The sequence below is a fragment of the Biomphalaria glabrata genome, chromosome 5 (assembly GCF_947242115.1).
Source record: "Biomphalaria glabrata chromosome 5, xgBioGlab47.1, whole genome shotgun sequence".
In the NCBI taxonomy this organism is placed as follows: Eukaryota; Metazoa; Mollusca; class Gastropoda; family Planorbidae; genus Biomphalaria; species Biomphalaria glabrata.
This window is the reverse complement of record NC_074715.1, coordinates 53,425,260-53,451,500: the sequence shown is the minus strand read 5'-3', so window position 1 is coordinate 53,451,500 and position 26,241 is coordinate 53,425,260. Positions and strand designations below refer to the sequence as shown.

The 26,241-nt window shown below is 37.2% G+C and overlaps 2 protein-coding genes across 4 annotated transcripts in view; both read right to left on the bottom strand.

The window, feature by feature from the left end:
- Nucleotides 1-4,468, bottom strand: part of LOC106074796 (uncharacterized) — a 48,912-nt gene extending 44,444 nt beyond the window's left edge. For all 3 annotated transcript variants that reach the window (XM_056028987.1, XM_056028985.1, XM_056028986.1), the window contains exon 1: nucleotides 4,302-4,468. In XM_056028987.1, coding sequence (XP_055884962.1) covers nucleotides 4,302-4,364 — 63 coding nt within the window. In that variant the 5' untranslated portion in view covers nucleotides 4,365-4,468. The remainder of the gene's footprint in view (nucleotides 1-4,301) is intronic.
- A 10,812-nt stretch (nucleotides 4,469-15,280) lies between these two features.
- Nucleotides 15,281-26,241, bottom strand: part of LOC106053368 (multiple epidermal growth factor-like domains protein 6) — a 61,203-nt gene continuing 50,242 nt past the window's right edge. Inside the window, exons 24-30 of the mRNA XM_056028976.1 lie at nucleotides 25,217-25,318; nucleotides 24,239-24,337; nucleotides 22,937-23,038; nucleotides 21,763-21,858; nucleotides 20,121-20,216; nucleotides 17,672-17,803; nucleotides 15,281-15,568 (exon numbers count right to left, since the gene is read on the bottom strand). Of these exons, the coding sequence (XP_055884951.1) occupies nucleotides 15,408-15,568; nucleotides 17,672-17,803; nucleotides 20,121-20,216; nucleotides 21,763-21,858; nucleotides 22,937-23,038; nucleotides 24,239-24,337; nucleotides 25,217-25,318 (788 nt within the window). The 3' untranslated portion in view covers nucleotides 15,281-15,407. The remainder of the gene's footprint in view (nucleotides 15,569-17,671; nucleotides 17,804-20,120; nucleotides 20,217-21,762; nucleotides 21,859-22,936; nucleotides 23,039-24,238; nucleotides 24,338-25,216; nucleotides 25,319-26,241) is intronic.

Here is a 26,241-nt window from a genome sequence, read left to right as displayed (position 1 = left end):
CTTTAGTGTAGATGGCTCCCCTGACAATAGCTTTAGTGTAGATGGCTCCCCTGACAATAGCTTTAGTGTAGATGGCTCCCCTGACAATAGCTTTAGTGTAGATGGCTCCCCTGACAATAGCTTTAGTGTAGATGGCTCCCCTGACAATAGCTTTAGTGTAGATGGTTCCCCTGATAATAGCCTTAGTGTAGATGGCTACCCTGACAATAGCTTTAGTGTAGATGGCTCCCCTGACAATAGCTTTAGTGTAGATGGCTCCCCTGACAATAGCTTTAGTGTAGATGGCTCCCCTGACAATAGCTTTAGTGTAGATGTCTCCCCTGATAATAGCTTTAGTGTAGATGGCTCCCCTGACAATAGCTTTAGGATAGATGGCTCCCCTGACAATAGCTTTAGTGTAGATGGCTCCCCTGACAATAGCCTTAGTGTAGATGGCTCCCCTGACAATAGCCTTAGTGTAGATGGCTCCCCTGACATAAGCTTTAGTTTAGATGGCTCCCCTGACAATAGCCTTAGTGTAGATGGCTCCCCTGACAATAGCTTTAGTGTAGATGGCTCCCCTGACATAAGCTTTAGTTTAGATGGCTCCCCTGACAATAGCCTTAGTGTAGATGGCTCCCCTGACAATAGCTTTAGTGTAGATGGCTCCCCTGACAATAGCTTTAGTGTAGATGGCTCCCCTGACAATAGCTTTAGTGTAGATGGCTCCCCTGACAGTAGCTTTAGTGTAGATGGCTCCCCTGACAGTAGCTTTAGTGTAGATGGCTCCCCTGACAGTAGCTTTAGTGTAGATGGCTCCCCTGACAGTAGCTTTAGTGTAGATGGCTCCCCTGACAATAGCTTTAGTGTAGATGGCTCCCCTGACAATAGCTTTAGTGTAGATGGCTCCCCTGACAATAGCTTTAGTGTAGATGGCTCCCCTGACAATAGCTTTAGTGTAGATGGCTCCCCTGACAATAGCTTTAGTGTAGATGGTTCCCCTGATAATAGCCTTAGTGTAGATGGCTCCCCTGACAATAGCTTTAGTGTAGATGGCTCCCCTGACAATAGCTTTAGTGTAGATGGCTCCCCTGACAATAGCTTTAGTGTAGATGGCTCCCCTGACAATAGCTTTAGTGTAGATGTCTCCCCTGATAATAGCTTTAGTGTAGATGGCTCCCCTGACAATAGCTTTAGGATAGATGGCTCCCCTGACAATAGCTTTAGTGTAGATGGCTCCCCTGACAATAGCCTTAGTGTAGATGGCTCCCCTGACAATAGCCTTAGTGTAGATAGCTCCCCTGACATAAGCTTTAGTTTAGATGGCTCCCCTGACAATAGCCTTAGTGTAGATGGCTCCCCTGACAATAGCTTTAGTGTAGATTGCTCCCCTGACAATAGCTTTAGTGTAGATGGCTCCCCTGACAATAGCTTTAGTGTAGATGGCTCCCCTGACAATAGCTTTAGTGTAGATGGCTCCCCTGACAATAGCTTTAGTGTAGATGGCTCCCCTGACAATAGCTTTAGTGTAGATGGTTCCCCTGATAATAGCCTTAGTGTAGATGGCTACCCTGACAATAGCTTTAGTGTAGATGGCTCCCCTGACAATAGCTTTAGTGTAGATGGCTCCCCTGACAATAGCTTTAGTGTAGATTGCTCCCCTGACAATAGCTTTAGTGTAGATGTCTCCCCTGATAATAGCTTTAGTGTAGATGGCTCCCCTGACAATAGCTTTAGGATAGATGGCTCCCCTGACAATAGCTTTAGTGTAGATGGCTCCCCTGACAATAGCCTTAGTGTAGATGGCTCCCCTGACAATAGCCTTAGTGTAGATGGCTCCCCTGACATAAGCTTTAGTTTAGATGGCTCCCCTGACAATAGCCTTAGTGTAGATGGCTCCCCTGACAATAGCTTTAGTGTAGATGGCTCCCCTGACATAAGCTTTAGTTTAGATGGCTCCCCTGACAATAGCCTTAGTGTAGATGGCTCCCCTGACAATAGCTTTAGTGTAGATGGCTCCCCTGACAATAGCTTTAGTGTAGATGGCTCCCCTGACAATAGCTTTAGTGTAGATGGCTCCCCTGACAATAGCTTTAGTGTAGATGGCTCCCCTGACAATAGCTTTAGTGTAGATGGCTCCCCTGACAATAGCCTTAGTGTAGATGGCTCCCCTGACAATAGCTTTAGTGTAGATGGCTCCCCTGACAGTAGCTTTAGTGTAGATGGCTCCCCTGACAATAGCTTTAGTGTAGATGGCTCCCCTGACAATAGCTTTAGTGTAGATGGCTCCCCTGACAGTAGCTTTAGTGTAGATGGCTCCCCTGACAGTAGCCTTAGTGTAGATGGCTCCCCTGACAATAGCTTTAGTGTAGATGGCTCCCCTGACAATAGCTTTAGTGTAGATGGCTCCCCTGACAATAGCTTTAGTGTAGATGGCTCCCCTGACAATAGCTTTAGTGTAGATGGCTCCCCTGACAATAGCTTTAGTGTAGATGGCTCCCCTGACAATAGCTTTAGTGTAGATGGCTCCCCTGACAATAGCCTTAGTGTAGATGGCTCCCCTGACAATAGCTTTAGGATAGATGGCTCCCCTGACAATAGCTTTAGTGTAGATGGCTCCTCTGACAATAGCTTTAGTGTAGATGGCTCCCCTGACAATAGCTTTAGGATAGATGCATCACCTAATGACAGTTTTAGGCGATATGAATCAAATGACGACAGTTTTAGAGAAAATGGATCACACGACATTACCTTTAACTCTTTCTCTCCGTAGTTATTTTCCACGTTCCGACGGCATTCTTCATTTCGCTCATTAGTATTTTTTTACCCTGTTATTATTAAAGTTGAATAACTTTGTCGTTTTTTTTATCAGAAAATGTTTTATTTGGTCTAGAATTAAAGGGGAAAGCATGCTCTTTTTATGTAACACACAGTGAAGTTTATACAATCAAACATTAATTTTATTTTCATTAATTTAATTTTATGAGGTCAAATCAACGATGGTATCGTCAATCAGGAGAGAAAGAGTTAAAATACAAAAAATTCAAAGAACGAAAATGTTTTGTGCATATTTTAAACTATATATATATATAGTTCGTCCATCGTAGTTCGATGAAGACCACTTTGTCATCCAGGGGGGCTGAGGGCTTTGCACTGGGGTTTTATGCCTCCTCATGTGGCTGGTGAGACCTATGTGAGCCCGGAATGTTCGGCCGCACACTGGGCAGGTTATTCCAGCTGGAGCTAGTGTCGTTTGTCTTGCTGTTCTTCTCTGGCGTTTTTCTTCTGCCGGCGTTGCTCTTTTTTCCTCAGCAACCTGTGCGCCAGTTTTCACAGCGCGACGCCATGATGCTCTGTCATATCTTATCTTATATAATACAGATGTTACTTCAAAAAAGAAGATGATTACATGATGCGTCATGCATTTAGTCATGCGTATTAACCAATTGTGGTGATTATGTTTGTATATAGTATAGTAAACAACACTTGATCTTGGGTGTAAGATAAAATAATTCTAGGTTCATTTATTATTATTTGATTGGTCCATTGGTTGGGACAGAGTGACAGCGCTTGAAGTTTATTATTGTTGTCAGAGGCCTGAGTTTTGCAGCCTAGTCGTACAGTATAAGTAATATAGAAGTCAGTTTTCATAATTATGCATATTTAATAGTTAACATTTGATGCGTTGTCTACAACTCCAGTTATCCTGATGACTTTTATTAAAGTTATATTTTTGTTGTTAATTCATCACTGGCGTCTCTTTGAGTTATTGAAAGAAGTATGTTTATGTGTCATGTCTAAGCCAAGCTAGGAGTTCACAACACCAATGACCTAAATTCTGCCAAGTCACTGGTTTTCCTGGCTAGCTCAGGCAACTCATTCCATGCTCTAATAGCACTAGGGAAGAAGGAGCATTTGTACAAATTTGTCCTAGCATATAAAACGAGTAATGTGCATTTATCTTTGTGTCTTTCAGAGTATTTTATTAAATTTTGTTTTTGATTTGAAGATTATGGTTCAGTGTTTTATGTATGATTGCTACTTTACTTTTGAGCCTTCTGTCAGACTGGCTACTGGCTAGGTCTAGTAGCTCAAGGCTCTAGATATCTTTAGGATTTCTGCATTTCGTGTATGTTACCTGCTTGAATAATTTTTAGTCTTTCCTAATTAGGCCCTAGATCTCTTTATATTTAATTTCGTTTTACGTATAATTGCTACTTTAATTTTGAGTCTTCTATCCTGAAGGCTTCCTAAATTTAGTGGTTTTACTAAAGGTATTTTATTGTTGAGTCGATAACTTTTCAGACCATTCATGTACTTACCTTTGTAGAACTTAATCTAAGCATGACAAACAGCTCGACAAAAACAAGATAGCAGCTTTCCATACTTCGATTTAAAACCTAATGTGAATGGCTAATTTTGTTCAACACACTAAAAGACTACAATCTGAGACTATTTCAAAACATGATCTGTGGTTTCAATTTCAATCAAACTCGCATTTCGCTTCCGTTCAAAATAAAAATTCGTGAGAATTTCACTCATGGTTTCACTTTTGCAAGGAAAGGTCTGGAACACAAGGAGGACTAAGTAGAGCTAATTAGACTAATTGTAATAAAGCTTTTTATATTATTTAATATTACATAAAAATAACAAAGACCTTCCTTAAGCGAACAGTACCGGGAAAAAGAAGAAGAGGCAGACAGAGAAAGCGATGGTAGAACAATATATAAAAATGAACGGGCCTGCCATTGAAAGAGGTTCTAAGGCGAAAGACAAAGAGGAATGGAAAAAGACGGTCGACTAATCTTGCATGGTGCCCCAACGGCCCAACAGACTAAGGGATAGGTAAAAAGTAAAAGAAATGGCCAACATATTTTGAGACATCATTTCGACTTTCTTAAAACATTTTTATTAAGCAAAACCGTAGACGAACAATTTTTTGGTAGCTCTATAGTAGGGTATTTCGTTTTCCAGACCCATCTGTGACCTACATATTTTGCTACAAACAACGCAGACATAACCATTTTACGACGGTGGTATAATTAGATTCTCTTTTCTCGTCTATGTCTGTAATCGGCAGCCGATTTCCTTTTGGTCTCAGATGTGTTTCCCACGGCCTTTGTAAGTGACATCCAGCTGTCTTGTTCCGAAGCCGCCTGCAACCAGGCACTCTCTTCCGTGTTAAAGCAAGTTTTCGTCTAAGCTGGTCTTTAAAGCGTTTGCGTAGGATCTTAACCAGGACTACTGGAAACCAACAAATTTAGCTACGTTAATTATCAATCGTGTGTGTGTGGGGGGGGTCAGTGTTTTATAGTGTAGCTTCCTTTTTGTTTTGTTTGGAGTTTAGGTCTCCCCTTGTCCCAGTCTCAGTTGACATTGTCTGATTTAATGTCCACCTCAGGCGTTCAGACGTTGAAAACGTGACGTGAATTCCTGATGTAGAAAACAGGAAGTAGAATGACTAAAATTGACTTTGAGTTCAGTCAGTTCAGGCAGCCAAATAGAGAGAGAGTTAAAGTGTTATCCTCTGTACGAGGCAGTCAAATATGATTTTAGTAGTAACGACTTAGAGTTTTAACTTTGAGCTCATGCCCACTGAAGCTTCTATATGTAATGTGTTTATGTTGTCCACTTGTCATCATGAGAGATACACAATTAGATAAGAGCCATTGTTTGTCTAATACATGCCTGACGGCTGTCTGTGTCGGCTCTATCGAAGTTGTTAGTGAACGGATGCTGCGAGGTGGGGGAGGGGCAAGCTAGGGCTTGTGACCTTTGACCACTGGGGTGGTAATTAGCATACAGGCGAAATGACTCTGGATCAGAAGAATGCTTTTTAGACATTCCAATGGTCTAGATGTTAAGTTCGCTTGGTGCGTTATCGCTTGGCGGTGGTGTCGAATCCAGAGTCACAGGTTCGAGCCTCGTTCGGCGCATGTCCTTATATTCGTTGCATTTTAATTCACAACTTTCTCTCTTTAAGACTTGGTCCCTGGTGCTACTATCCATTTATTTCTAATATATGTATTTTATGTCAATTATGTATCAACTCTGAGTTAAGTAGTAGCTACGTATATTCCTATTTGTTTTTCTCTACACTGAGAGTTAGATATGAATATTTGAAGTATTATTGTTACCCGCTGTGAGGTACTCTCTTCTATGTTAAAGCAAGTTGGCGTCTAAGCTGGTCTTTAAAGCGTTGGCGTAGGGTCTTTACCAGGACTACTTGAAACCAACAAATTTAGCTACGTTAATTATCAATCGTGTGTGTGTGGGTCAGTGTTTTATATTATTGCCTGCACGTTACTTGTGGTTTATCTTATCTTATATAATACAGACGTTACTTCAAAAAAGATGATTACGTCCTACGCGTCATGCATATTAACCAATGACTTAAATTCTGCCAAGTCACTGGTTTTCCTGACTAGCTCAGGCAATCCATTCCATGCTCTAATAGCACTAGGGAAGAAGGAGCATTTGTACAAATTTGTCCTGGCATATGGGACGAGGAATGTGCCTTTATCTTTGTGTCTTTCAGAGTATTTTATTAAATTATTCTGTAACTAATCATCTTGGACATTCAATACCGCTGTTATGCGGATGTAATTATGGTTCACATCGGGAAGTCTTGATGTAACTGCCAATAAGGTGCAGTATTGTTATTATCGTCATTAAATAAAATTATATTTGTCTGCCAGAGAGAACTTGAGTCAAATCTGTAATGTCTGTGTCTGTCACGTGTCAAGTGTGACTCCAGGAAGCACGAACCCAGCAGTCTACGCATTCGCGACACATTGGTAGTGACCAGTCCAATGTGTAATAGTAATACAGCACTCTTCAACGTTACACAGTCTAACCTAACGTTGACACCCCCCCCCAGGCCAACATACAACATATAAATGTAGTGGCGACGCGGGTAGGGATATCTGTGTGAGCGACCAGGTGACACAGGTCAACGTGTATATTATACGAATTATAAGACAACTGAATTACCAAAAGCTAATAATCTTATCTTAATTATTATCTTTAGTGCTATTAGAGCATGAAATGTGTTGCCAGAGCTAGCCAGGAAAACCAGTGACTTGGCAGAATTTAAGTCATTGGTTAACATGCATGACTAAATGCATGACGCGTGGGACGTAATCATCTTCTTTTTTTAAAGTAACGTTTGTATTATATTATAATTATATAAGATAAGATAAGAGACACTGAAGTAGCCTATCAGTATTGCAGAACATTAAACAAAATGGCGAAATTTGACAGAAATAATATATCATTGTTTTAACTTGGGCCAAACAAAGACTTAAGACTAAAATGATCATCAGGGCTAGAATCTAGCAAAGAAGATTATTTAAAATGAGGGGGCATTACTCTCTAAAACCTACCCATCAACAGAGAATACATTTTTTTTTTCTAGAGTAGGCCCACATTAAAGGGAGACAAAAATGTTATTAGCTTACAAACTTCGAGTACAATGACGTAACTGAAGATTAATTAAGTAATTTAAAATCGAAAACTCACCCAAAAGGTAGATGATAAATTAGACTAAAAAACAAATGGATTTCATTGGCCTACTTCAGTCGTAGAACGACTATGGTTCATCTCGCACACTTCCTCTTGTGGCTGTGGAGCTCTATCTTGGATAGACACTCGGAGTTAGGGCTTTGAATAAGCGAAATGAAAGCCTGGGCATAGTTTATGGTCGGAACGTTGTCTCCCACACAGCAGTTCCCCCCTCTCTCCGCCCAGCTGATGTGACCAAAGGAACGGAATATCCGACACAGTTTGGGAATGGATATAATTAGGCATGCAATTGTAGGTCAAGATTTGATACTGCTTCATATATAAATGGTACTTGCTTAGTAATTAATTCACGTAACATCTATAAGGCTTTATTTCATGACTGAAGATTGAAGTGGCAGCATAAGTGGCACATTTCCACCAGCCTGCGCTCTGCTCAGCATTTTTAAAGAGGTGATTGGTTTGCGTAAGCCAATATCATTATGTACTTTGAAACTGAAAACGACAACAACAATCACTTAATGTGTGTCTTAATGAGTGGCAAGTGGAGCAACCGCCCCCAGGCCCCGCCATGGGCGCCCGCAGGATTTTTTGTAGTGGGGGGGGGGGGTCCAAGTTGCCACCTATGTCTAAACGTCGTAGCTTTTTTTTACTCTTTTTACTCCAGAAAAATATTAAAGAAAAGAACTGCAGATGGTGCACCCTCGCCCCTCATGCCTATACGATATTAAGTTCACTGTAAACACTTGTTTCATGAAATAAAAACAAAACAAGATACGGAATGTGAAGCCGCGCTCTGTAATAATCCCAAAATTCAAACATGTGGTTTTTGCTCGGTGTGTCTGTCGTCTGCAAATTTTCGGCAGCACCAACTCAATACCAGGTCTGTCTGCCAACTCTCTCGCCTTCCTCAAGATGCCATTCCTGAAGTGTTCCTCAGCATAGTCAAGTTTTTTTGTTTTTTTTTTTAAATTATGTCATTATTGTGACTGCTGATGTTTTGTTGAACAGCCACTTGTACTAAGATGGAGTTTAGATGCTTGACGAAATCGACCCAACCATGCAAGAACTTCTTCGACGAATGAAAACGCCAAGGCTCACGACCAGTACATCGGATATAGGATTCGAAACGACCTGACGGCATATTGTCCCGTCATCCTTGACTGCACGCTTGACGTTAGCCTCAAAGGGTCAAGATGCGTGTGTGTAGTCGCTCAAGGAACGCTTTGTCTTGTGTCTGTTCTATTTATGTGTATGTTTCTGTTGTGTTGTCTTTATATGAGAAAGAGAGTCCTTGTAATCACAACAAATTTCCATAAGGATCATTAAAAGATCAATAAATCAGGCTTAGTCTGTTTTTTGTCTTGTGTCTGTTCTATTTATGTGTATGTTTCTGTTGTGTTGTCTTTATATGAGAAAGAGAGTCCTTGTAATCACAACAAATTTTCATAAGGATCATTAAAAGATCAATAAATCAGTCTTAGTCTTTAACATAGCATTCTGTGGACGTATCAGATCCAGAAGTTAAGGTGGAGACCACTTCGAGTATATGTAGTTGAAAGGCAAATAATAATAATAAGGCTTGTCTTCGAGTCCTAAAAGGCCAATAGTACAGTACTTACGTAAGATAATGTTTTGGAAGAAAAATTAGGTCTTCAACGTTAGAGGCGGACGATACCGTTTGCGAGACGTGGTACGATATTTATGGCCTACCCTTACAGCTCAGGGCCCCACATTTGGCATTCTCTCAAGGGCCCCGCACAATAATAAGGCCGCCTCTTTATGTCAGTCTAAAACTAACACCGACTTAATCACAAGTCAGTTTTGCACTTTTTAGCAGCTCCCGAAATGAAAATAGACGTTATTAGTTTTGTTTGGTCTGTCTGTCCGTCAGTCCGTCCCGTTTAGATTTCGTGAAATAGAAAAGATTTTAGATTTCGTGAAATAGAAAAGATATTTTAAAAATTCATGATATTTTAGTCATTTTAAAGTAATGATGCAATAGCTGCAATATTTTTTTAAATATACTATGCACAATAGTTTTTTCATAAAAATGCACAATTTTTACAACTTTTTACTATTAATGGCTGCCTGGTCGTGCGGTTTTCTCGCTGGACTGTCGTTCGGATTTATCGATGGTCGAGGGTTCAAATCCTGCCCGCTCCCATCCCCCGTCGTCCTGCGGGAGGTTTGGACTAGGAAGTAAACTATCTTCAACTCTGAAGGAACATCCGAAACATGTAAAACACTTTACAGTAGTAACGAACACAGAAGACTATTTAATAAGGAAGATGAGTATTTACCATATTTTAATACATTTATGAAAACGGTTTTACATTCTTTGTCAAAAAAAAATTTTTTTTTTTACAAATGTATTGCTAAATTATGTAAGTTTGTCATACTAACTACTACATTTACAAAAAAAAAAATGATTACTTTTTTTTAAGCAAAAAATTTATTTAATATGCATGTAAGTGGAATATAATTTAAAACAACAATTAATATGCATTTTTTTCATATTATCGCGTAAGCTGAATTTATACACTGGCAATACAAAATACTTAACTAAATTATTACAATTTTTTTTTACATAATTTTTTTTTTTTTTTAAGGCTTTGAAAAAAGAGATTGATTCATTACAAAACAATTAGATGGATGCCTGGTTGTGCGGTTTGCTCGCTGGACTGTCGTTCGGATTTATCGATAGTCGAGGGTTCAAATCCTGCCCGCTCCCATCCCCCGTCGTCCTGCGGGAGGTTTGGACTAGGAAGTAAACTATCTTCAACTCTGAAGGAACATCCGAAACATGTAAAACATTTTACAAACAAACAAACATTAGAACAATTAGATAGTCATTATTAGACATCAGTTAGGTCCGGTTCACATCAAACTTCACCTTCACTTTCACCTACCCCTTGGTCGGCTTGACCGTTGGGGCACCACACAAGATCTGTCAACTTTCTTTCTACGTTTTCCTCTGCCAATAGACAGAATTTCATTCTGATATTCTTTCTGAAAATATTGAAACCTGTCTTTATAACTGCCTGGGCGGACCACTTCGAAGGCTGATTTTGAGCTCGTGTTTGTCACATCATGGCTTGATAGCCAGTGACATGAACTAGTCGGGAATCACGTGGTACACCAATTTATTGTATTTATGATTCACGTGGAGAGTTGGGAATTATGGGCAAGAAGTCTCGTTCTGAGAGTTGACCACATGGTTAGAAATCAGTAGGAGTAGGCCTAGTCGCCATGTTCTTGAAGAGTAAGGATGTTTAATGCAGTGGATTTAATAAGTAAAGTAAAGTGTCCCCTTCATACCTTGCGATCTATGGGGCAGATGATGTTAAGATCATCTGTTTCTTAAGCCAACGGTCAACGAGCAGGGTGTTATGTGGCTAGCACAACGACCAACCGCCTTTACTTTCCCCAACTAAAGTCAGGTACCCATTAGAGTTGGGTGAACTCAGGGGCACCCTAAAAATCCCGGAATTCAAAATCCCAGTCTTCACTGGGATTCGAACCCAGGACCTCAGTTTCGGAAGCCAAGCGCTTAACCATTCGGCCACCGCGCCCCCTGGATTTCATAAGTATTAACAGTTAATTACTTGCTATATTTCATTAATTTGTACAATGGATTTTGTGAGATGAAACTTGTGTTTATTGATGGCTGGACATGCCAGAATATTGTGTATTTCATTTTATGGTCAAATAAATATTCTGTCTGCTGATCAAGGACTTAATTGATGAATTTTAAGATTTGTTGTGCTGTACTAATTAGAGTAGACCTACGCGACAACAAGTAGTGCAACAGTTCAAGGGAAGGAAGGCATCTTTAATTAATGCACAGTAGACACTTGTACATGCATAATCAAATGTCACTTAATAAGTAGTGACAGTGTTTCCAAACAAACTGATTTTGTAACCTTGTTAGTTCTTGACTTGATTAGTCTTGAAAGGAAATCTCTTTAAACTTTAAGAACTAATTTCACTTTAGATTCTTATTCTGTGACCATAACCACCCCAATGCATGGTGGCCGAGTGGTAAACTGCTTGACTTCCAGATTGAGATAATCTCGAATAGAAATTCCAGTGAAAGATAAGGATTTTATCTTTGGAACATAGGGCCTCAGTAAAAAAAAAATGCCACTCTCCACGGTCTCTTGCTAGTTTTTTAATAGATTCCCTGCTCTTCTGTTCTCTCGGCTTCCTCTAGTATACTGCGTCATCACATTCTTTTTGGTCTTCCTCTACGTCTTGTGTTGCAGGAGTTCCAATCTAAGGCCTGTCTAGCTCTTCTGTTGGAATCTTTTCTAAAGGTTTGACCAATCCATCTCTCCACTTTCTCTCTAAGATCTGCACCTCTATATTTCTCTGTCCACGCGTCTCCCATAGTTTGGTGTTTTCTATTATTTCCACCCAATTCTGTCATTAGAAAAGATAGGGCTGATAATCATGGAGGAGTTCTTTTAGCAATAAAAAACACTCATATAGCAGAAGAAATTACCCTACCTAACTCAAAAAATATAGAATCAACATTTTGTAAAATTAATACCACTTCAACATCCCTAATAATAGGCAGCATTTACAGACTACCAAATTCTAGTTTAGAATACATGCAGAAACTATGTAATCAGATTACTACACTTAAAGAGACAAATAAAAATGCAGTTTTTTGGATTATGGGTGATTTCAACCTACCTGATATAAATTGGAAAACACTAACCATAGATAAACACCAAAACCTTAAGGACATAAATGAGCTTTTCATAGAAACTTTACACAACCTAAGTTTAGATCAAATCATTAAAAAGCCAACTAGATTAAACAACACATTAGATCTCTTCTTAACCAACAGACCTGGATTAGTAGTTGATTATGATATTATCCCTGGTCTATCAGACCATGAGATCATAAAAATACAGTCAGATAAAAGCAGTAGCCAATACAAAACCCAAAAGAAAAATGTTACTCTGGAATAAATGTAACCTAACACAACTACACCAAGCTGCATTAAACTTTCAACAAACATTCTTATTAGAAAAAGACATTAACCAACCAGTCGATGACCTCTGGAATTTCATTAAAAACCATCTTAAAAGCATTATAGAAAATCATATACCAACTAAATACACATCAAACAAAATAAATAAATGCTGGTTTAATAATAAACTAAAGAAGCTTTGTAAACAGAAGGAAAACCTATATAGAAAATTTAAAGAAACTAATGCAGAAAGAGTTTACAAAAAGTATATAAAAATTAAACACTTAACCCAAAAAGTAAGCAGACAGCTGCAGAGTGAATACATAAACAATGTAATATCTAAAGATAACAACAAAAACCTATGGTCATACATTAAGTCTAAGAAAATGGAAACAACAGGCGTAGCGCCATTAAAAGATGAACATAACATAATACATAATGATAATGAAACTAAAGCAAACATCCTAAACAAATACTTTGCATCAGCATTCTCAGCCCCAGGAGACAAAGACATATTACTGAATTTGAACCAAGTAGACAACATAGAAGATATAGTAGTACAAGAAAATGGAATTCAAAAACTATTAGCCAACACCAAACCAAATAAAGCTTCTGGACCTGATGGTATTCCAGCTAGATTACTCAAAGAACTAAGTAATGAGCTAGCCCCAGTGTTCAAAATACTCTTTCAGGCTTCACTTAACCAGGACAGAGTACCAAAGGACTGGAAAGAAGCTAATGTCACCCCCCTATTTAAAAAAGGAGAAAAATCTGACCCAGGAAACTACAGACCAGTATCACTTACCAGCATCACATGTAAAATCCTAGAACACATAATATGTAGCAACATCATAAACCACTTAGACAAACATAATGTCCTCACACCATACCAACATGGCTTTAGGAAATATGGATCATGTGAAACACAACTAATAGGACTAATTGATGATTTTTCAAAAGGTTTAGATAATAGTGAACAAATAGATGCTATCTTACTAGATTTTTCTAAGGCTTTTGACAAAGTTCACCACCATAGTTTGCTTAAAAAATTAAAATATTTTGGCATTAATGGTCCACTGCATCAGTGGATTAAGGACTTTCTGATAGGGAGAGAACAAACTGTAATAATAAATGGCTCTAAATCAACACCTATAACAATAAACTCAGGTGTACCTCAAGGTACAGTCTTGGGTCCACTACTATTTTTAATTTACATAAATGATTTACCAAATTGCATTAGTTCAGGAACAAAAGTCAGATTATTTGCAGACGATTGCATAATATATAGAACAATAAAAACAACACAAGACACAGATATTTTACAAAGAGAATTAGATGAATTACAGAAATGGGAATCAAATTGGAGCATGTCTTTCCACCCAGAAAAATGTCAGTTGTTAAGAGTAACAAAAAAACTAAAACAAATTAATTCCACTTATCTTATTCATGGCAAACCAGTAACACAGACTAAAAACGCAAAATACCTAGGTGTTATAATAAATGAAAAACTGTCATGGAATCCACATATTGATGAAACTACAAAAAAATCAAACAAAGCATTAGGATTTATTAAAAGAAATTTCTATAAATCAAATAAGAACATAAAACTAAAATGTTATTAAACCTTGGTTAGGACAATAATAGAATATGCATCCTCTATTTGGGACCCCTCAACTCAAGAAAACATTAAGAAACTAGAACAGACACAAAATAGAGCAGTGCGATTCATAACAAACGAATATTCACATTTGACTAGAGTAAAACCTTTAGTAAAATCACTAAATTTAGAAAGCCTTCAGGACAGAAGGCTCAAAAGTAAAGTAGCAATCATACATAAAACACTGAACCATAATCCTCAAATACAAAATTTAATAAAATACTCTGAAAGACACAAAGATAAAGGCACATTCCTTGTCCCATATGCTAGGACAAATTTGTACAAATACTTCTTCTTCCCTAGTGCTATTAGAGCATGGAATGGGATGCCTGAGCTAGCCAGGAAAACCAGTGACTTGGCAGAATTTAAGTCATTGGTTAAAATGCATGACTAAATGCATGACGCGTAGGACGTAATCATCTTCTTTTTTGAAGTAACGTCTGTATTACATAAGATAAGATTAGTTGGGGAAAGTAAAGATGCTTCGCCATTGTGTTAGCCACAGGTCAACTGTTGGCCAAAGTTACCTTACTAAGTTCAATCTCTCTCACACTCAGATATATACACGGGAAAATATGCAGACAAATCATTGTCCACAAGGGGTATATTTAACTTTTTTCTTTGAGACTCCATCTGCTGCGTTCCAATTTCCTCCATGTTCTATGCTAGTAAGGGTAAACTGGCACCTGATTCGATCTTAATAGAGCTTCCAGAGGGCACCTATGTCCTCTTTTAAAATACGTAAAGTTTCCCTTTATGACCTTGCGATCTATGGGGGGGGGGGGGAAGAATGATGTAAAGGTCATGTTTCTGTGTCATGTGGCCAGCACAACGACCAACCACTTATAAATTTCCCCAACTAATGTCATGTATCCATTACAGCTAGGTGGACTCAAGAGTCACCCAACGATCCCGAGATAAAAATTCATTCTTTACCAGGATTGGAACATGGGACCACTGGTTTGGTAGTCAAGCGCTTTACCGCCCAACCACCACATTATCCTTTAAGCTCTTCCAGTGATCGCCTTTGGTATGTGGTCATATAGCCATAAATAAGTTACATATACACTGAATAACACAAGAACTATTATTATTATATTTTAGTGTAATCAATCTTTTATTATTTCATAATAATAATAAATACCAAATCAATAAAGGTATTAGAATTTTTTTTTATAAAGATTTGAATAATTTATGTTTTTGTAACAATACTGTGTACCAGTATCTCTGCACTTGTAAATAATTCTTCACAATCAACAGATAAAGTCAATCTGTAAAATCAGAGCTGGGATCAGATTTGAAGTCCTCTGTCTGCATCTGGTGTGTGTCATACTTGGTTCCAGAGAGTGGAGTGTGTGCACTGGACTCTGTGGAACTGGTCTTGCTGGATATGTCCTTGGAGTCTTTGGTCAACTCTAACGAATCATCTGTTAAGATAATCACAATGGTAAAATGTTAGTTGTCAACAAAATAAATCTTAATCTTATCTTAATAAATCTTATGACACAGAACTTATTGTCAATGCTATATTGCTGAGCTTGGCTCATCTGTAGAGCCCTATTCTAGGGAAACATTCTTACCCCCACCACCCCATCACAAGTGACGTCAATACTATGCCTCCATTTTATAAACATTAAAAAAAATAATTCCCTTTCAGATCTTGCAATCTATAGGGCAGATGAGGTAAAGGTCATCTGTTTTTGTGGCCCATGGTTAACGATGATGTTAAGTGGTCAGCATACCAGCATGTTAAGTGGTCAGCATACCAGCATAATGACCAAATGCCTTTACTTTTCCCAAACTAAAGTCCACTAGAGCTGGGTAGACTCAGTGGTGCCCAAAGACCCCAAAATTAAAAATCCCAGTCTTCACCCGGATTCAAAACTGGGACCCCTAGTATGTAGCCAAGTGCTTTACCCATCAGCCAACGCACCTCCATTTTTTGTTAACATAAGAAGAATGGAAGAAGACTTGACACACACAATAAACTTGAGAAACACATGAGCATAATAACAAGGGAGATAAATAAAAAAAAAAGGAACCAACAACAACACTTGAGCCCATTTAACATGTAACAAGGGAGACTACAAGAAATAGTGTGAATGTGGAATGGTGCAACTGCGTGTTGAAAAAGGAAGATGGGGGAACGATTACAAAATAATGTAATCGAAGTGATTATTGACATATTATTATTTGTTGAGCCCAGATTAAAGTTCTCATAATCTACTATTAATGGATCTGTCTTGTGTATGATTAACAGTCTCATATATAAACATACATATGTACAGTGGCATAGCTAGGGTGGGGAGAGTAGGAAGGTGAACCTGTAAATCCTCCCGTGAATAAATGTGATTTTTTAGATTAACTATTAATTTTTATGCAAATTGCAGAGGACCCAAAGAGGTCAAGGCCCCAGGCCCACTAATGATTTCTAATTCCTAGCTACACCACTACATATGTAACAGGGTCAATGACAACTAGGGTCCCTTATCATTAAAAGAAAATGTTTATTGAAAAAATTTAAATGTATTCAATTTATTTAATGTAGCACTTACTGGAAGTCATTACTGATTTAGTTTTAAACACTATTTCTTTAAAAAAAAAACTGTACATTACTGGTTGTCTGGTCATGCAAACTTCAATCTAAAGAAAAAAACTAACATTTTCCTTTCAGACCTAGTGGTCTATAGGGCAGATGATGTAAAAGTCATGTTTCTGTGGCCTATGGCTAACAAGGGTGTCATGTGGTCAGCACAATGACCAACCGCCTTTACTTTTACCCAACTAATGTCAGGTACCCATTAGAACTGAGTGGACTCAGAGGCGCCCAAAGATCCCGAAATTAAAAATCCCAGTCTTCATCAGGATTCGAGCCCGGGACACCCGGTTCGAAACCAAATGCTTTACCGTTTGCCTAAGACTTAGACTCTGCTAAGTCAGTTTACAAGGCTGATTCAGGAAAACATTCCATTTTCAAATGGCAGAAGGGAAGAAAAATCATTTATAAGCTATGTGTCTGAAGTATTTTAATAGGATGTTTATTTTTTATTCATACGTTATGCTTTAGTGTTTATGTATTAATGCTTCTTTGTTAGTGATTCTGTTTCTAATCCCTAATTATTATCTTTATGTTTAGCTGATTGTACAATGTGGTGTTAGGAACTAACGAGATTGCAACAATGACCACCTGGTTCAAACATTTATATATAGTTTGTCCAGCATGGTTAGATGCTGACCACTTTTGTCAACCAGGTGGCTAGGGCTTTGCACTTGGCTTTTGTGCCTTGTGAGCCCAGAATGTTTGGCTGCACACTTGGCATGTTATTCCAGCTAGAGAGTGTCCCTATTGCATTTTTTTTCAAACATATTCTAACTCATTGACTGCTAAGTCTTTGAACAAAGTGATAGACCAACCTTCTGATAACATGCTGAACTAGAAATAGGAAAAAATCTAGAATAAATCAAGAGATACCGCAGCAAGCTCAAATAGCTTGCATTTCCAACAAAATGACAACAGACAATATAATTACCTCCCCTTTTGTCGTCTGGACTTTGACAGAAAATAAAATAAAGGACCATCATCCCAGCCAGTGCCCCAGCTACAATGTAGCCAATGATGGAATAGCTCTGCAAATCATCCTTCGCTTCACTGTCTAGTATATCTGGAATAAAAGGCTTAAGTTATTCAAGGTTTCAAACTCATATCCAAGCAATCAGAGACATATTTACAGAATCAAACAGTGGAGGGTCTAAGGTCTAATAGGGAAACTTTCATTTGTTTTAAAGTTGATGCTGAGATTAACTCTTTCTCTCCGTAATTATTTACCCCATTCTGGTTGAATCAACGTTGGTATCGTCAGTTAGGAGAGAAAGAGTTAAGATACAAGACAAAGTTGTAAGTCAATAACAAGCTCTCCATTTAGCATACTTGCTGCTTATCTTATATTTTTCTTCTTCTAGCCAGCTTTTTGCTGCTGAGCTGTGAGCTCTTTTGCAGACTGCGCCAAGGAAAAAAATAGTGTGCTGTTTTCTTCAGTTGTTCAGCACTGCCGTACAGGGTGTTGGTTATGTTGGGCTGGAGTGGAAGTAGGGTCTGCCTAAGGTGGGTTAAGAAGGGGCATTCAAAGAGGATATGGTTTACGGTTTCATAAGGGTGGGTGCAGTGTCTACAAAGGGAGAGTTGTGTGGGATTTATTTTCTTCAGATGGTAATTTAAACAGAAGTGTGTGTCCTGTCCTTAGTTGGAAGATTATATCTTATCTTATATAGTACATGCGTTACTTCAAAAGAGAAGATTTTAATAGTATCTTCCTGCTAGACCTTGCAATCTATGGGGCAGATGATGTACAAGATCATCTGTTTCTGTGATTGACTGTTAACAAGGGAGGTCAGCACAAGACTAACCACTTTTCTTTCCCCAACTCATGTTAGGTAGATACATATTAAACATAAATGAACAGCAGCACCAGGGACCAAGTTTTTTAAATGAGAGAAAGTAGTGAATTAAATGCGCTGACGAAGAAACAGTGACCCTGGAATCGACAACACTGCCTAGTGATAATGCACTAAGCGAACTTAACCTCTAGACCATCGGAATGTCCAAAAAACATTCTTCTGGTCCAATATTTTGGCATTGATGGTCCATTGCATCAGTGGATTAAATATTTTCTGATAGGGAGAGAAAAAACTATAATAATAAATGGCTCTAAATCAGCACCAATAACAGTAAACTCAGGTGTACCTCAAGGAACTGTCTTAGGTCCACTTCTATTTTTAATTTACATAAATGATTTACGAAATTCAGGAACAAAAGTAAGATTATTTGCAGACGATTGCATAATATATAGAACAATAAAAACAACACAAGACACAGATATTTTACAAAGAGAATTAGATGAATTACAGAAATGAGAATCTAATTGGAGCATGTCTTTCCACACAGAAAAATGTCAGTTATTAAGAGTAACAAAAAAACTAAAACAAATTAATTCCACTTATCTTATTCACGAAAACCAGTAACACAGACTAAAAACGCAAAATACCTAGGTGTTATAATAAATGAAAAACTGTCATGGAATCCCCCACATTGATAAAACTATAAAAAAAATCAAAGCATTAGGGTTTATTAAAAGAAATTTCTATAAATCAAATAATAACATAAAACTAAAATGTTATTTAACATTGGATAGGCCAATAATAGAATATGCATCCTCTGTTTGGGACCCCTCAACTCAAGAAAACATTAAGAAACTGGAACAGACACAAAATAGAGCAGTGAGATTCATTTCATAACAAACGAATATTCACATTTGACTAGAGTAACACCTTTAGTAAAATCACTAAATTTAGAAAGCCTTCAGGACAGAAGACTCAAAAGTAAGTAGTAATTATACATAAACACTGAACAAAACAAAATTTAACAAAATACTCAGAAAGACACAAAGATAAAGGCACATTCCTCGTTTCATATGCTAGGACAAATTTGTACAAATGCTCCTTCTTCCCTAGCGCTATTAGAGCATGGAAGGGGCTGCCTGAGCTAGCCAGGAAAACTAGTGACTTGGCAGAATTTAAGTCATTGGTTAATATGCATGAATAAATGCATGATGCTTAGGACGTAATCATCTTTTTTGAAGTAACGTCTGTATTATATAAGATATTTAACATGACAAATGTTTTTAATAAAATCAAACTATTTGAAAAAAAAAAAAATGCTATCTGTAATAGTTTAATTTGTGCTTTATAAAATGAGCATGAATTACCATTTAATTCTATAAAGTATAAAGTAATGTATTCTGATTACAAACAAAAATGTTATTGAAATTTAATCATAACAGGGTAGAATGTAGAAATGTGAAAAATGAACAATTCTGTCAGAACGTGGAAAAATAATTACGAGGATAAAGTGTTAACTATAAAATATAAACTAGAAAATAGAAAATGCTTAGTTCAATTAAAAGCATATCTGTCTCAACTGACCAGTACAGAGACTTCCTTTGAAGCCAGGTTTGCAGCCGAATTTGCATACCCCTGTAGTTCTATGGCAGGATTCATCTCCATCACAGTGACCACAGGCTAAGAAACACAAACAAGTATCATTGTGACATTCCACTCAAGGTCGCCAGTGATTCACCATGCCATTACAGCTTAGATAGATATTATATTACAAACATTACAGAATTATTAGTACTAGATAGGATTTAAAATGAAATCTAAATTTTTATTTATAATTTAACAAGAATTTACTATACACTAATTTTTATTTAGAATTAATCACCCCCCCCCCCCCCGGCAATCTCTGGATACAAAATTTATTTTAAATTTTAGCTTAACTTAGTTATGTGAGAGTATGATTTCAGGATAAATACACAGAACCTGGCATGTCTTTTGATTCTGAATATGTTTTGTAAAATGTTTTACATGTTTTGGATGTTCCTTCAGAGTTGAAGAGAGTTTACTTCCTAGTCCAAACCTCCCGCAGGCGAAGGGGGATGGGAGTGGGCAGGGTTTGAACCCTCGACCGTCGATAAATCTGAAGAGACATATAGTGTTGTATTTCGCTAGACTTGGCAAACCATGTTGCTACATGCAGCTTTGGAATGAGAAAGCTGGAGATCTCTCACAAAGATTGCGGGATATTTATTCAAGGCCAGAAGAAAACCGCTGCCGAGAACAGACAAAGATGTTGAAAAGAAAATCTAAATCTGGGCGGATGTGGCAAAATATGTAGGTTGTAGATGGGGCTGAGTACCCCATGGAAAATACTGCATTCTTCGGTAATCTTCAGACTTAAAGACATGCCTTATTATTTAAGGCAGCATGAAAACCCTTTTCCAAGATACTCTCTGGCCCACTAAAGAGATTGGGTCAAAGCACACTGAGCAGGCTGTAAGAAAGAAAGTTGTGATATGTAAAAGTAGTTAAATAAATAATTAATTAATCTAATAAAATACATTTGATGTACTACATCAAAACAAATAAAATTAACTCTACGAGTCTGTTCAGGCAGATGGTCGAGGCAGGTCCGTATAACTCATGTATTTTTTTAAATAGCAATTTACTAGTTATAGTTGTTATGCTGAGGTGGATAATGGCTTAACTGAATTTCCATTTGTTTGGTCCAATAAAATTATCTTATAAATATCTGAATTTGTACGATCCTTCAGATATAAATACAATTATGTTACAGTCTGAACTTCCTGCTGCATGGCAGTGGGCTGGATTTGAGCAGGATTTGAACTGGGTTTTGTAATGACACAAGAGGCGTAGAAGTTGGGAGTAATCGGGTTTTTCCATAGTGATGTGACGAGTAATTAAAAAGTAGGAGAATGGAACAAGACGAGTAACGGACAAGACGCCAGAGAGGACGACGCTAGGCCAGCGACGACAGAGGACTGTGCCCTTTTCATTGTTCATTAAATTGTTGAAGTTATCAGCCTGCGTTATCAAGTATATTCTTTATTCATTCTGTTGTTGCGTCTTTTACGAACTCGCACGCACCATCAAGATATATAATCATCAACAAATCAGACCGTCAACAGTTTGAACTTTAATCCTAGAATAAATTACCATATTTAAGAGTTAGTCTCATTATGATTACTTTTGGAGGTATCAGTCTCACCTGCATTGCAGTCATGTCTATAGAAACCAATTTTACACCCATTGAAACAGGTTAAATTATGTTGGTGACAGCCTCCTGCATTGCATGCATAACAATCTAGTTGGAAAAAAAACAAAAACATAGAAATACTTTGAAAAGTTAAGAATAAAATATGCTATATGTTTGATACAAAAAAAAAAAAAAGAGCAGAGCCCTTTATATTAAATAAAACTAACTTCTAATTGTCATAGGTAGTGAGCAGTGTTCTATATTAAGTAAAAACAAAAGTTCCTCTCTGAGACCTTGCAATTCTACGGGGTCATTGTGCTGGCCACATGACACTCTGCTTGTTAACTGTTGACCACAGAAACAGATGACCTTAACATAGAGTTGCCTACAAGTACGCATCACGCGTATTTTATACGCAAATGGACACAAAAATATGCGAGTATGGTTTATCATCTGAAAATTTCCCCCTAAAAATCCAAAAAATTTTTTTTAATTAGTTCTTGCTAATCATATATATATATAAAGATCAGTGCGTCAATGCCTGGAAATGATGGAAACTAATTATGCAGTTAATACTAGTAAAAAAAAAGTTTAGCACATTTTTGTGTTCTTAAAGCTTCTCTTTGCTAAAAATGACCAGGGTATTAATACTAATTAAAAAAAGTAAAGTTTCCCTTTTCAGACCTTGCAATCTATGGGGCAGATGATTTTAAGTTAAGGCCATCTGTTTCTTTGGCCAAAGGTTAAAGAGAAGGAAGTTATCTGGCCAGCACAATGACCAACCGCCTTTACTTTCCCCAACTAAAATCAGGTACCCAATAGAGTTGGGTGGACTCAGGAGCGCCCTAAAGATCCCCAAATTCAAAATCCAAGTTTTCACCAAGATTGGAACCCAGGACCCCAGGTTCGGAAGCCCAGCACTAAACCACTTAGCCACCGCACCCCCATTAATAGTAATTAATAGTGCAGAATATGCTGTGTGTGGACAGCCTACATGTTGGCGAAACTCATACACTATAGGAGCACCAGTTAAAGAAGTACAAACTACAGGGAATGCTTACAAGGAAATGTTCTAACAGAAACGATGTTAGAGCTCTCAGCTAAGTAAAAATGAAAAAAAGATAAATTAGCAACAATAAAATAGAAAATGGTTATACTTGTTATATCAATAGATAAAAATATTTACGTAGGTCACATTCATCTCCAGCAAGTCCAGGCATACAGCCTAAGGTACAGCTCCCATTGATGTTACACTGACTGTCTTTACACATGCTACAATCAGTAGTAACTAGAGAAAAGACATAAGCATAATACTATAAAGACAAAAACAAGTCTACTAACAAATAAGCACAAAAACTATAAACATAAAAAACTATACCACATATGCTATGAACACAAAAAATATAACACAAGAGCTATAAAGGTGAACATAAGGCTATACATTAATATACCATGTTTATAAACAGCAGACTTCACTGTAAATATAAATATACACATTTCTTAGATAGACACATTAGAGACCCACTTTAGAGATCCACATTAGAGACCCACTTTAAAGACTCACATTAGAGACCCACTTTAAAGACTCACATTAAAGACTAACATTAGAGACTCACGTTAGAGATACATAATTAGAGACCCACTTTAAAGACTCACTTTAGAGACCCACTTTAAAGACTAAGAGACTCACATTAAAGACTAACATTAGAGACCCACTTTATAAGATTAGATAACTTTTATTGATCCAATCAAATGGAAATTCGGTTTGACTACAATTGACAACCTCAGCGTAACTACTGTACAATAACAATATAGATGCACAATATAGATGCACATACAAACAACATTCACACTCAAACCAGCGCTTTATAAATAGACTTCTATGTACTTCTCGATGATGACAGAATATTAATTTTTAATGTTGGTCGTCCAAGGTCTATTATTACTCACATTACAGATCCACGTTACAGACTCACATTTGAGACCCACATGCTAATTACGTTCCCATTATTTAGAATATCTATTTCTCTTAAGGCTAAAAATTTTGTTTGGAAAGTATGAAAAAGTTTAATAAAGGGACTAAATACTGTTATGAAAAGGTATGTTTCTTTGTGAATTGTTAGCCTCATGCTGCACATGATAACATTAATGACAGTTGGATGGAGACATATTGGAAACTATCTAGTTTTCAGAATGGGTATGTATGGTTTGAAATCAAACCACAAAAAGGAATGCTAAATGACGTCATACTTAAAAATGGTGAAAAGCAATAGAAAACCATTACCCACAGGATACCAAGTTTTCCATTGCCTTATATCAGTAGTATCAGTAGTGGAATTCAGTATAGACATTAAGAAAAGCAGGAATATTTTTTTAAAAAGAACTTTTTAAACCTCAAAAATGATTACTTAACATTTATATTTTGTTATATTTACTTCGATTAAATTAAGTAACTTTTATAAAGCTAAATAGAAAGTATTTTATATACTTAGATCACATCTGTATCCTTTGAAGCCCTGCAAACATCCTTGTTTACAATGACCTGTTACCTGGTCACAGGATTGGTCTCCCCCACACTTGGTACAAGCTGCAATTGTAGGCAAAGTCCCATTAGTTGACTTAGTAGACAATATTCAGAATTTAAACATATAGTTACAACCAAAACTAATAAAATAATAATGCAGCGTGTCTTTGAGTCCAAAGATCAATAAGGAATGCAATATTTACCATGTCTACTTGCCCCAACCAAAACTAAACAAAAGAATATTGTCACATTGGATTTAATGGTAGAGCCAACTCAAACATAAGACAACTTTGTTTAAAACACAAAAATTATTTTAATTAGTTTAATTATGATGTTCCTTCAGAAATGAAGATTATTATGTCCAGGCCTGAAACTCCAGCAGGTTGGCAGGGAATGGAACCCAGTAGAGTTAGCTATGGTCATGGCAGTAGGAAGAGCATATCACATGACCAAACAACCTACTTAACCAACTCAAAGAAGATGTAATTATCTTCTCTTCTGTATCTAGGCCTGTAAGTTATAAGATAAAAGTACAAAACTAATAATAATTATAATAATAGCAATGACTTTGATTTAGAAGATTAAGGTTGAGTACAGTGTTTCACATTACTACTCAAACCCAGTTGAGACCTGCATATTTTTCTGCATCTCATGCAGACCCAGAATTAGCTATGGACCATCAAAAAGAAATATGATGAATGCCTGGGCATTAGCTAAAGTCAGAACAATGTTGCCCACACAGCAGGCAGACATTAGAGTATCTCTAAATATTATATGTGGGATTTCCCTTTCTCCTTTAGTTTCTACACATTTTTTTTTTACTTTTAGACACAGAAAAATAATCAACTTTACTTTCACATATTCCTTGTGATTCTTTCCTTTTCATTTTCTATTAATGATAATATTAAAATGCATGATTTTAACTGCCACAGTTCAACTTACACTGACTGCAATCATCTCCATAGTATCCAGGTTTACAGCCCTCACTGCATTTGCCAGACTCCAGGTCACATGTTCGATTGCCACCACAATTTTCAGAACACACTGGTGATGAAAATAGAGACAAATGACCACACATATAGGCAAGATGACCACACTGAGACTAAATGACCACAAAGAGACAAAATGAGCAGAATGTAATAAGATTACCACATCAAGACTAGATGGATTAGAGACAAGATGACCACTAAAAGAGAAGACAATGTAACGTGATAGAATGACATAATGTTGGGATACATATCGTATGTGACCTCTATAGGTTAAGTGTTATGTAATTTAACATTCATAATGCTTTGTATATCAGATAACCAAAATGCAGAGATATATTTAATTTGTCACTGAATAATGTTTTTGTATAAACGAAAGAGCAGAGAAAGCTTAAATCATAAAATTTTTGCAGATAAGAAATGATATATAGTGTAGTGGTCATGTGGTATGCGCGCTTGTGGTGATTATGTTTGTATATAGGATTGTAAACAGCAGTTGATACAACCTGGGTTATAAGATTCAAAGAATTCTATGTTTATTTATTATTTTACTATTTTTTCATTGGTCCTTTGGTTGGGACAAAGTGACGGCGCTTGAGTTTTGTTACTGTTGTTGTTAGAGGCCTGAGTTATGGAGCCTAGTCGTACGATATGAGTAATATAGAAGTCAGTTTTTATAATTATGTGTATATTCATTTAGTTGAAGTTTGATGCGTTGTCTTCAGCTACAGATACCCTGAGTATTTTTATTAAAGTTATATTTTTGTTGTTCATTCATCTCTGGAGTCTCTTTGAGATATTGAAAGAAGTATTACTAGTATGTCCTGTGTCAAGAATAATTCCAGTAAGGAGTTTACAACAATCACAAAAGCGCTGCACTGTCTTTTGGACTTCTTTATGGTCCCAGGTTCATGCCCTGCCTGCTGCCATCCCTTGTGGGAGATTTGGACTAGGAAGTAAATTATCTTCAACTCTAAACCA